Source organism: Engraulis encrasicolus, unplaced genomic scaffold (assembly GCF_034702125.1).
Source record: "Engraulis encrasicolus isolate BLACKSEA-1 unplaced genomic scaffold, IST_EnEncr_1.0 scaffold_36_np1212, whole genome shotgun sequence".
NCBI classification, from domain to species: Eukaryota; Metazoa; Chordata; class Actinopteri; order Clupeiformes; family Engraulidae; genus Engraulis; species Engraulis encrasicolus.
This window is the reverse complement of record NW_026945665.1, coordinates 115,853-127,500: the sequence shown is the minus strand read 5'-3', so window position 1 is coordinate 127,500 and position 11,648 is coordinate 115,853. Positions and strand designations below refer to the sequence as shown.

Sequence of the window (11,648 nt, the reverse complement as noted above, 5' to 3'; positions counted from 1 at the left end):
AATATAATGTATTTGGGTGAAATATAAAAGAGTTGTGGTGTCAACAATAATCGATGCAATGCGGGGCATGGACGATTCAATTAAATGCAGCAAGTTCCAGAATCGATGCTACTTGTATTGTCTCATCATGACTGATAAAACATTTGCTTTTCTTTCAGTACGTAGAAATGTGATGCATTGCAATGCAACGTAGGATTGAATCGAATCGAAACCTCCCGAATCGTAATCGAATCGAGTCATGAGGGCAGTGCCAATACACACCACTATAAAGGAGGGACACAAAGATGAAATACACTTAGCAAATATTGCTTATTTCTAAATGGCCAAATGTCTAGAGGATCCATGGTGAGTTTTGTCAAGCGTGTGTGCATGCAGTGTCAGCGTCAGTAATCAGTCACTCAGTCCCAAAAAGAGGGCGAAAGGACAAATGAGGGTGCTAGACACCTGTAAGAGGCCAAATGCACCTAACCAAGACCTAACCTCAGAGTTGTCAGGGCACAGTTTGGGTTCTTCAGTCCACTGCACAGATTCTTGACTCCAACATCTCCAATGCAGTTGTCACTAAGATCCAGGTTTCTGAGATTTGATGATTCTTTGCAGAGGATGGACGATAGTGTTGTGCAGCTCTGTGATGTGAGCCCACAGCTATCAAGCCTGAAGGGGAAAAGACCACCAGTAACTAGAAGACATAATAAAAGCATTGTGATGCTGTATATACTGCATGCTAATGTTGTGGCAAATGTACTCAACAAAACAGAAGTAATCATTTGTTCAACGAGGCATTTGACTTAGTTTAATCTATTAGTTTATTTGACAGGTGCCATGTGCAAGACAGTTCTAGTATCAGAGTTATCTATAAAGCTAATGTAGTACATCTGATAGATTTATGTTTTACTTACAGGGTTGTGTTGGATTCCTCCACTACTGGCTTCAGCCTCAGGAGAGCTTCATCAGACCTGATGAACTTCTTCAGGTCAAACACATCCAGATTCTGGTCTGATGTCAGGAGTACAAACACTAGAGCTGACCACTGGCCAGGTGTGAGTTTGGCTTTTGAAAGTTTTCCTGCAATGAGGTAGCTCTGGATCTGCTCCACTAAGGAGTGGTCATTGAGTTCATTCAGACAGTGGAAGAGGTTGATCATCCTTTCTGGGGAAGGGGCCTCCCTGATCTTGTTCTTAATGTACCTGATTGTTTTATCATTGCCAGCCCGGACAAAAACTGTCCTGATCTTGTCCATTACACCCACTTGTCTTCTACTCACCAGACCACGCAGGAGAGTTTGATTTGACTCCAGAGAGAGTCCAAGAAGGAATCGAAGGAAGAGGTCAAAGCGTCCATCGTCATAGATCAAAGCTTTGTCCACAGCACTCTTCTGCAAGATGGTCATGGACTCTGTTTTTTGATGGGCATGCTGTGGGGATATTATGTCATTACCTTCATTCACCATCATCAGAAATGCATACAGAGCAGCAAGATACTCCTGGATACTGAGATGCACAAAGCAGAACACTGTTCCTAGAAAGATGCCGGATTCTTCTCTGAAGATCTGGGTGCACATCCCAGAGCATATTGTTGCCTCTTTGACATCAATGTCACATTCTCTGAGGTCTTCTTCATAAAAGATCAGGTTGCCCTTCTCTAACTGTTCATAGGCCAGCTTTCCAAGACGGAGGATTAGCTCATGGTTCCATTGTGGCTCAGGGTCTTGCAGATTGTCAAATTTGGCGCTTCTCTGTCTGGTTTGAAACATGAGGAAAAATGTGTACATCTCCGTCAAAGTCTTTGGTATTTGTTTGTGGCCTGTGGAATAAATTATCTGAAGAACCATAGCAGCAATCCAGCAGAACACAGGTATGTGGCACATGATGTGGAGGCTCCTTGATGATTTAATGTGTGAAATGATTTTGCTTGCACACCTTTCATCACTGATCCTCTTCCTGAAGTACTCTTCCTTTTGGGAGTCATTGAACCCTTGCACTTCTGTCACCAGGTCAACACACTCAGCAGGGATTGTGCCGGCTGCTGCTGGTCGAGAGGTTATCCAAAGTAGAGCAGAGGGGAACAGATTTCCCTTGATGAGGTTTGTCAAGATTACATCCAATGATTTAACTTCTGTCATGTCAGTTAAACTCTCATTTGTCTGAAAGTCAAGTTGAAGTCGACACTCATCCAGACCATCAAGGACAAACAGCACTTTATACTTTTTCTGGCAGACAAATTTGAATTCCTTTAGCTCTGGAAAGAAGTGGTGAAGAAGATCCATTAAAGAGTATTTGTTTTCTTTCATGATGTTGAGCTCCCGAAAGCACAGTGGGAAGATGAACTTGATATCTTGGTTGTTGTTTCCCTCAGCCCAGTCCAGGATGTACTTTTGCACAGAGATAGTTTTGCCAATGCCAGCCACCCCCTTTGTGAGAACTCTTCTGATTGGTTTGTCATGAATTGATGAAGGCTTGAAGATGTCAACACATTTGATTGGTCTGTCCTGTCCAGCTGGTTTCTTGGATCTGTACTCAATCTGCCTGACCTCATGCTCCTCATTGACTTTCCCACTTTCTCCCTGAGTGATGTAGAGATCTGTGTAGATCTTTTCTAGCAGAACAGAACTTCCCTGTTTGGCTATCCCTTCGAACACACTCTGGTACTTGTTCTTCAGATTTCTTTTTAAATCCTTCTGACAACCCACATTCATCTCATCTATTGTAAAAACAAGCAAAAAACACACATCTATTGTGAAAACGGAAAATATGAACATATGGGTAGATGACAGATAGGCATTAAAAAACATTTTTTTCACAAAACATTGTTTATAAGGGGGGGAAAGTATATGTCTACATAGTGCAGCAATTCATCTTTCAAAAACTCCAAGTGGTCAAATTGTTGATCTATTAATTGATTCAGTGCTCTGGACTTTTTGCACTGGTTGCACTGATGCGCCCAACTTTTTTTCTAGGGTGCACCAGCACAAAAGTTGGGTGCACCCAATTTTCCTAACATATTCCATCGCAGTTTACAATGTTTTAAAATGCTTGTTGTTGTTGTTGTTATTGCTATTATTATTAGCCTATTTTAAATAGCTGCCTGCTGTATATTCATTGGTAAATAAATGGCTAACAACAGTAAGTTACAGGCCTACTTCTGCAATAGCCTATAGTCTACTTTCACATTTTGGATTTATTTCTATTTATTTTTCATTTCAGTAATAAGATAAAATAGGCACATTATTGACACAGTCAAAATGACATGCTTAACTTGGGCATGGGCATGCTCCACCTCCATGTGCCCAATAATAAGTAGGCTATGTACACTGGTGGTCTTCCTCTCAGCAAGATACGGGCGTAAATAATGACGACGCAATGTGGCAATGTCAAGAGATTGCGATTTCCACAGGCGTCTTCTGCCATGTCTGCTACTATGTCTAATGTCTGCTATGACCACGCGCCACATTGTTGCTGTGGGTCGATTCTATTTTTCATGGAGATTGAAGAATTATTTCTGACTTTGACTTCGTGAATTAAATCTCTTCCTTCTCGACGTTAAGCTATTTTGAACTTATCACCGCGGCCTCCTCTGAGGTCCTGTTTGATGCTGCCTGCCGCTGAAGGGCAGTGGGTCACTGCAGTGCTTTTATCACGGAATGTTGAGTGTTTATTGAGGCACTGCGCTTTTTCAACGTTTCAATGCGAGATGTTTTGCAGCCGACCTGTTACCAACTATCGCATCTCCGCATTTTGCAATAGATGCCGTGCATCACGTTTTAGCCTTTGTCATATTGTAGCCAGGGAAACTGCCACTCTTTCTGAAAGGGAAATACTTTCGGCTTTTTAGCTACGAGCTGTGGCTCAGTGTTTGGCACATTCTCATTCACCGAACATGATGGCGTTTGCTCCGTGTCAGAGTATTGGCACGGATCTTCAAATTGTTCTGTTGGCTTTAAGTTGACGAAAAGTTGTCCAAAGTTCTTAAGTCATTCTGACTCACCAAATGTTAACTTATATCTCGCACTAGCTCCGCATTGTTCTCTTAGCTAATAGCTTATCTTTTAGTACTGACGGGGAGACGTGCACGCCCACGCCCACACACACACTGGACTACGACCAACCAGATGAAGGCTCCGCTCTTCCTCAATTCACCATATGGGGCGCAAACAGAACCCAAGTGGACTTTCAGAGTTGCATGTTTTTTTTCCCGAAAGGCTGGTAGCACCAGTGCGACCTCCGGGTTTTTTTAGTTGCACTATTAAAATATTAGGGCGCATGTGCGACCAAATTGGTCGCACTCTAGAGCCCTGTGATTATTTATTTACGTCGATAAAGCAATTTGCTGAAAATATGTCCTTTGGTGTGATGTTAAGAACTATATATATATATTAACTAATGTAGCAATGGCTTGATGGAGTGAGTTTTATGAAAACTGTTACACTCCTCATATTTATTGCAATTTTTTAAAGTCTTAATTGAATGAGAAATTACCATTTCATAATTTTTTTCCATTAGAGGTGAGCTTATTAGAAAGCTTTGAGGAAATATAGGGATATCTTTCTTTTTAAATGTTCAAGATTGTTGGAATTTCTACTAACATTTCAGAGATGATAATTTGTTCCTCCCTAATGCAATATTCAGTGTTTATCAAACATGTTGTTAAGCTCAAACAAATATTTGAGCGTTTAAAAAATGTCACACCGTAGGACATTCATGTCACGCTAAAGGACAGAAATGCAAAACTGAGCCAGAAACAAATGTATCAACATGTTTATTTTGTATTTTGATCATAATGTAATGTTGTAGTCAATATGGACCTACACTTTACACTTATAAGTCTTTGAGTCATAGATCATCAGCCTTTCGTAACACTTAATGACAGCCATGCGGTCATTAAACGTAACCTGCAGAGACATACTGAATTGTGACATTGGCATGATCATCACACCTCATCCTCTTTGTAGGTATGAATGTCACACCATTGAACCTGTAGTGTGTAGTGACCAGTGCCTGTTTGGTATCTCAAGCTGAACAGCACATGTATGCTGCATATTGAGCTCTCCACAACATATTTTATTCATCTATACTTCTCTATACTCTCTCACACATCTTTCCTTCACTGTTATCATTATATTTTATGGTTTCAAAGCACCATTAATGACATGTTATATCCTTTGACAGTATCTAAAATCAACAGTAAATATCCATCAACAATGCATCAAGGTATAAATTACAATGGTCAATAAAGGAATAAGTAATTTGAATAAACAATATTTATCTAGTCAAACAACAAAACAAACAAAAATGTACTACCAGTTGTTTTAAAAGCTATGTCTCAGATATCTGGTCCTTTGGTGTGACCTGTTTGTCCTTTGGTGTGATACTCCAAAGTGTCACACCATAGGACTTTTACCATCACACCATAGGACTTTTGAGCTTTTGAGTTAATTTAAAACCGTATCGTTGACAACTGAAATACAATTTCACCTTTAGTAAGATGCATTTGCATACATCTACATAAGAAAAAAATATATAAAAATATACACTATGTCAAAATGCATTTTATGGCTGTCACACCAAAGGACTACAAAACTAATACATACTGTGGTATCCACCTAACCTAAAATCCACCCTTGCCATTGGCTTCTTAAGGGTCTAAACTCACAATTTATGTACATCTGGAGCTTCAACAATAGATAATTATACACGGAATTACCCAAAAATATGATGTCACACCAGTCACACAACAGGACATTGTTTTCTGTGACACAGTTTCATAAGTCCATATGGTTTCAGAAAAACGGGAAAAGCATTAAACATTGCCACTTGCCAAAATAGACACCTTGAAAAACATGCCAGGATTGTTTAGAGAAATGACTGAGCTTTGATTATCTATTCAAAAACGTAATAATATGGAGAACCAGGCTCGTGATAGTCCCACCATAGGACAAATGTGGCATTTGACTCAAAATTAAGTACCGTATTGGCCCGAATATAAGACGTGGTTTTTGTTCTAAAAATGGGAGCTTGCGTAAATTCTACCAGGGAGACTCGAATTTCTCGGCTGTCAAACTTAGCCTACTAGGCCAACCAACAAATCTTCCTTTTGACAGATCATACATGCGTCATCATTGCCCAGGATCGCCAACCAATCACAACGCGAGATTGGGGGTTCCCCCGTTACGCGTCACTCATGCATCGTTACCTCTCAGCCAATGGATCACATTCACGTTTGTTTAAATAGCTGTCACTCATTCTGTTCTCCGCTTTTCAGTTAAGCCGATTTTGAAGCCACCACCACCCCTCCGTCCACCGTCACCAGAGGTTCCCGTCTGTTAGGGGGCAGGCTACGCCCGCCTCCATCTCCGCTGGAGGATATGCCGTCCTATCCCGGAGTTCAACGCGAAGACGGGAACCTTCGCCAAACTGATTCATGCATTTTATCAAGTGTTATTGTTCGCCAAACTTTTATGCATTCCTGTATCATGTCTAATGTTCAATAAATGTTAATAACGTTCGTTTGCCTCTCGAGTCTTCATGGTAGAAATAGTACTTTAAAAAGGGGGGTTGTCTTATTTCCGCACGCTAGAGAAAAAAGTAAAAAATAAATAAATAAATGAAAAAGTTTTTTTTTTTAAACTTAACCTGAATTCGGCCATTAGCCTATGCTTCACAACAATGCCACAAAACTCAATAATGGATGGGTTAAGAGATTGTTTTGTCCATATCAAATTTGCAGATGCTTGTTTCGTTATGACAGTTGCACCGCACGTCTATCAACTGTCAATGTCAACGCGATGCGGACGACAGTGCAAGGGGGAAAACACAAGTCAATCGCGGCTTGTTGCTCTGCTTTTATTTGTGTTTGGTTTTACAGTCTCATCAGGAAAGCTTTGGTCGTTCTCTCTGGTCAGCCGATAACGCCACTAGAACTAAAGAAATGAAGGGTGATTTGACGAACAACCTGTAGGCTAAGTTTTGGATGCTGTCATAAGCCAATCAATGGTCATCTGTGTGTGCGTGACAAAGCGACGATATGCCTCACAACGATGCAACAACACAGAATAGGCCTAATGGTTAGGGCAAGAGATTGTCTTGTTCATATAAAATCACTAGGAGTTTTACCCTTGGTACGAAATGAATATCAATCGGACTTGGTGGTCAACGTGGTCCTGATAGGCAGCGCATGGGTTTCAAGTGCAATGCGTCATTCTGCCTTTGGTCACGTTCGGTTTCTACAGTCCAACGGAAAACTTTGGATGAATAAAATGAACGGCGATTTGGCGAGACGGCTGCGGGTTAGATATTGCTGTCAACGAAGCATTTCGCAAAATCTGTGCATTGCACAATAGATTGCCTATCTCTATTGGACTGGTTGCCTGCCTGGCTGGCGCAGACTCTGAATGTAGGCTATGTTGCGTCGCACTTTAAACAGGCGGGCCCAGACGGCTGTAGCCTGTTACGGTGCCTATTGGCGCTTGACAAGTGAAGTGAGTAAAGAAAGGAAAAGCCATCTGTGCTCTTATATCATGGAAATTCCATGAAAATTATATTGTGAAATTTGTTCTTCTGTAAAAAGCCTCAGATTTTCCAACAAATTAAAAACTGCATTTTGAGAAAGGTTTCCAATGTGAAACAATATTAAGTCTTCAAAAAACTTTTTTCCCCAAAACATGAGCCTGAAAATGGGGGGTCGTCTTATAACCAGGATCGTCTTATATTCGGGCTAATACGGTATACTTATTTAAAGTGGTAGTTCGCTATTTTAGACATTAAGCCTTGTTTGTGTGACTTCTGGGGTGAAGTAGAGATGTTCTCATCACAATTTTGACATTTGGTGCTGAACGGAGCATTTGGGTATTCAAGACTGCAGCCCCCCCACATTTACATTGACTCCAATGAAGCACTCAAGCAATCGATCATAAAATGGCATTAAACTTTCGTTTGCAGACACATGAAACTCACCGAGTGGTCAGAGGTGGGCAGCGATACGTTGGCTCGAAAATCACCGCGAAATACGCTTCCAGAGAAGATATATTCATTATTGTCCGTCTTCATTGATTGTATTGGTTTGACTAGTATTACTCCGCGCGACCGGAAATGGGGGTGCGTTTGTTTACGTTACTATCTATGGTTTGTATGCAATCTGTAGTTTTTGTAGCCAGTCCCGCTCAAAGATAGCCGTTCTACCTCGCTCCTTGATGTCTACATAAACAACACACTATCGCTACCTACTGGCTGGATGTCTACTGCTATTCTCCGTCAGGAAAAAAATAGGTCCGCCAAATGCTAAACAACAGTTAGAAGGCATATTTCGCTGCAATTTTCGGGTCAATTTATCGCTGTCTACCACTGACCACACGGTGAGTTCCATGTCTTCTCAAACAAAAGTTTAATGCCATTTTATAATCGATTGCTTGAGTGCTCTATTGGAGTCAATGTAAAGGTGGGGGGGCTGCAGTCTTGGATACCCAAATGCTCCATTCAGCACCAAATGTCAAAATTGTGATGAGAACATCTCTACTTCACCCCAGAAGTCGCACAAACAGGGCTTAATGTCTAAAATAGCGAACTACCACTTTAAACTCTGGTTTTATTCAACATGATCTCCAAAATTCCGTGCTCCTGGACACGGATGTTAAGGACACGAAATCCATGTCCAGGATCAGGGATTTTGGCTAAATGCCTTGCTCCTGGACACGGAATTGTTTTCCATGCTCCTGGACACGGAATTGTTTTCCGTGATGGACACACAGAAGTGCTCTCTTTATACTCCCACAGCTCTATGTTTCCACAGTCTTTGACCTCAGTCAAATATTTTTTCTAAAAAAAAAAACATTTCTTACTGACAGGTTAGGGTTAGGGATTGTTTTGGTCTGGGCACAGCTAGTATTCTTTCATTCATTATATGAATTTGATAGCCTATCAACCAACTGGAAAAGGTATTTCTCAAAAATATGTCTTTAATGACAGGTTAAGGTTAGGGAATGTTTTGGTCAGGGTACAACTTAAATTGCTATAGCATTATTTTGCTTAGGATTAGCATTTGGTATGTATTTTCTAATGATAGAGTTAACACAGTGCTGTGGGAATATAGAAAGCACTTCTGTGTGCCCATCACGGAAAACAATTCCGTGTCCAGGAGCACGGAATTTTGGCAAAATCCGTGCTCCTGGACACAGATTTTGTGTCCTTAACATCCGTGTCCAGGAGCACGGAATTTTTGGAGATCAGGCTGTTTTATTATTATTATTTCGAACGCATGAATTTACTTAATTTTAAGAGCTTGTGACAGCAAAATGTACACGTCACGTCATCTACCCATATGAAGTCTTTCAAAAGAGAGAAAAATAATACAAAAGAACATTAAATGAAAAAGTAGTTTGACACCCAAGTAATGTACTTGCCAACAAAGACGAAAGCATTCTTACTGTCATTCAATTCATCAGCAAGATCCTGGTGCTCCATCTTATGGAGGAAGTGCAGTGCCATCTTCAGAACTCCTTCTCTGGCATCCCTCTCATCCTCTGCTTTCATCTCAATATTTACTCTGTAGTCTGGACTAAGAATCTGCTTATATCTCTGTAGTTCTTTCTTCACAAAAGTGACGATCTTCTCCTCGAGCACCTAATGCAAATATACAGTTAGTATTTTCTATTTTCTATTCAGGTGTGACAGGCTAATATATTCCCTTCCTTCAAACATTTTTTTTTACCAATTCATGTTCATCTTCATATACAATTATAAAAAAAAACAAGCAATGAATTTCATTTAAGTTAGGTTAGAAGCAATTTCACATTCCAGCAAAGTTTGTGTTATATTTTACATTGCACTGTCATGATATGCTCAACTACCACAATTCACTTGATACACAAAAAAGCCTTCAATTTTACAGTACTTGATCACAATTTAACACAATTAAAACAATTAAAAATATCACCCATGTATTATGTATTAAAAAAGGAAGATGAGGGGTTTGAACTCATAAACAATCAATCAATCCATCATTATACAGTCTGGGCTTCTGTATATTTCAAGTTATACAGATGTTTAGATACTCTGTGAAGGCAGATGGAAACTGCAGATTCTCTTACCTCAAAAATATAATGCAGACTCCCTTGCTTATCCTGTCCACTGGTTTCTGGTTCCCATCTCATTTCTTGTTCCCTGATGAAGGGTAAAGCACATCTGATGATATGTGTATCATGTTGTACTCAATAGTGGCAACATTAAAAAAACAACTTCTGATAATGCACTGATTCTTGAGAAAGTGGCTAAAACAGGTTGTAATGTTGACAGAAAAAAAACAAAGTGAATTACAAAATGATATGGTATATCCTCGTAGACTAAGGTCTTGGCTTTTCAGAAATGCACAAGGCCAATCTCCCCATTTTGTATTTTTTTCAGAAATCAGGCTTTTCTCCGATCATACCTTGTTTTTTGTCAACACCGTCAGACACAATTAAAAGTAATTAAAATTGTATTGATTTGGTTGCTTATGTATCTGGAGTTTTTAAGTGATTATGTGTATTTTTTGGTTCACACATATGCCTTTAAATGTTGAAAATTCACTTTTGTTCTATTTTAATACTGTTTCATGTGTTCTAATTTTAAAATATGTACGGTCATACGATGCTTACTTAACGTCTAAATAGAACAAACATTTTTTTGTTATTTCACAAATATTCCTGTAGGCTTAAATTGGCTATTACTATGATAATTCAACAACTCCTAAGGAAAATGTTGTAAGCACATTCATTTAAAATGTCCAAAACTCCTTCTTACGGTGGTGACTTAAGAACTGACGGTGGTGACAGTAATCTGAGAGTGGTGAAAGTGGCCTAATTTGTACCTGCATTTAGCAAAATAAATAGCCCTCTCAAGTCAATGGCATCTTGCATAAACACTTTATTTTTGTGTGTGCACAGTATGTTTGTACATGTGTTTTTTCTTCATTAGTTAGATTCTCTAGGAAGTAGGCCATTGGTTCTTGAAAATGTGGCAAAAACAGGTTTTAAGTTGTTCAAATCCAAAATATAGAGGTGTATTATCATAAATTTAGGTCTTGGCTGTGCAGTGAATGTATTGCCCAAGCTCCCCATGTTTAACATTTTTCATAAAATGGGCTCTTTCTTGTTTTGTCAACAGCGGCAGACAGAATTAGAAGTAAAAACATATGTTTACTGTATTAAAGTGAATTACTTTAACAATTCAACATAACTGTAGATACATACGTATTGTATGCATATTCCTAAAACATGTAAAACATGTGTTTTTGGTGAACTCCATCAGATGTCACCACCGTCAGGTTTTCTGACAAAAAGTCCTCCAAATGCACCTCAGTGGTGGCTAGAGTATCATTTTGGATCACAATTATTACTAACATGCCTAGTAATGTTTCATTAACCAGCACAATTAAGTAAAATATGGAACACGATGATGAGCGGAACAAAATCTGACGGTGGTGACATCTGACGGTGTGAGACAAAAAAACACTCTTTTACATATTATGCATTGTTTGTTCACATTAGCCATTTCATTTTCGCTCTGTTTCTTGGGTGCTTCATACCTTTTCTGAGAAAGTATATGTTAATTAACATTAATGTAATATAATACTATTAAAACCCCCGACGGTGTTGACAGTTTATGGTTGGGACAGTACCA

The 11,648-nt window shown here is 39.5% G+C and overlaps 1 protein-coding gene across 1 annotated transcript in view; it reads right to left on the bottom strand.

Moving 5' to 3' along the window:
* LOC134443778 (NACHT, LRR and PYD domains-containing protein 3-like) overlaps nt 1–10,141 on the bottom strand; it is a 24,448-nt gene extending 14,307 nt beyond the window's left edge. Inside the window, exons 1-4 of the mRNA XM_063193372.1 lie at nt 10,079–10,141; nt 9,416–9,611; nt 900–2,700; nt 481–654 (exon numbers count right to left, since the gene is read on the bottom strand). Of these exons, the coding sequence (XP_063049442.1) occupies nt 481–654; nt 900–2,700; nt 9,416–9,611; nt 10,079–10,141 (2,234 nt within the window). The remainder of the gene's footprint in view (nt 1–480; nt 655–899; nt 2,701–9,415; nt 9,612–10,078) is intronic.
* Nucleotides 10,142–11,648: the final 1,507 nt, after the last annotated feature.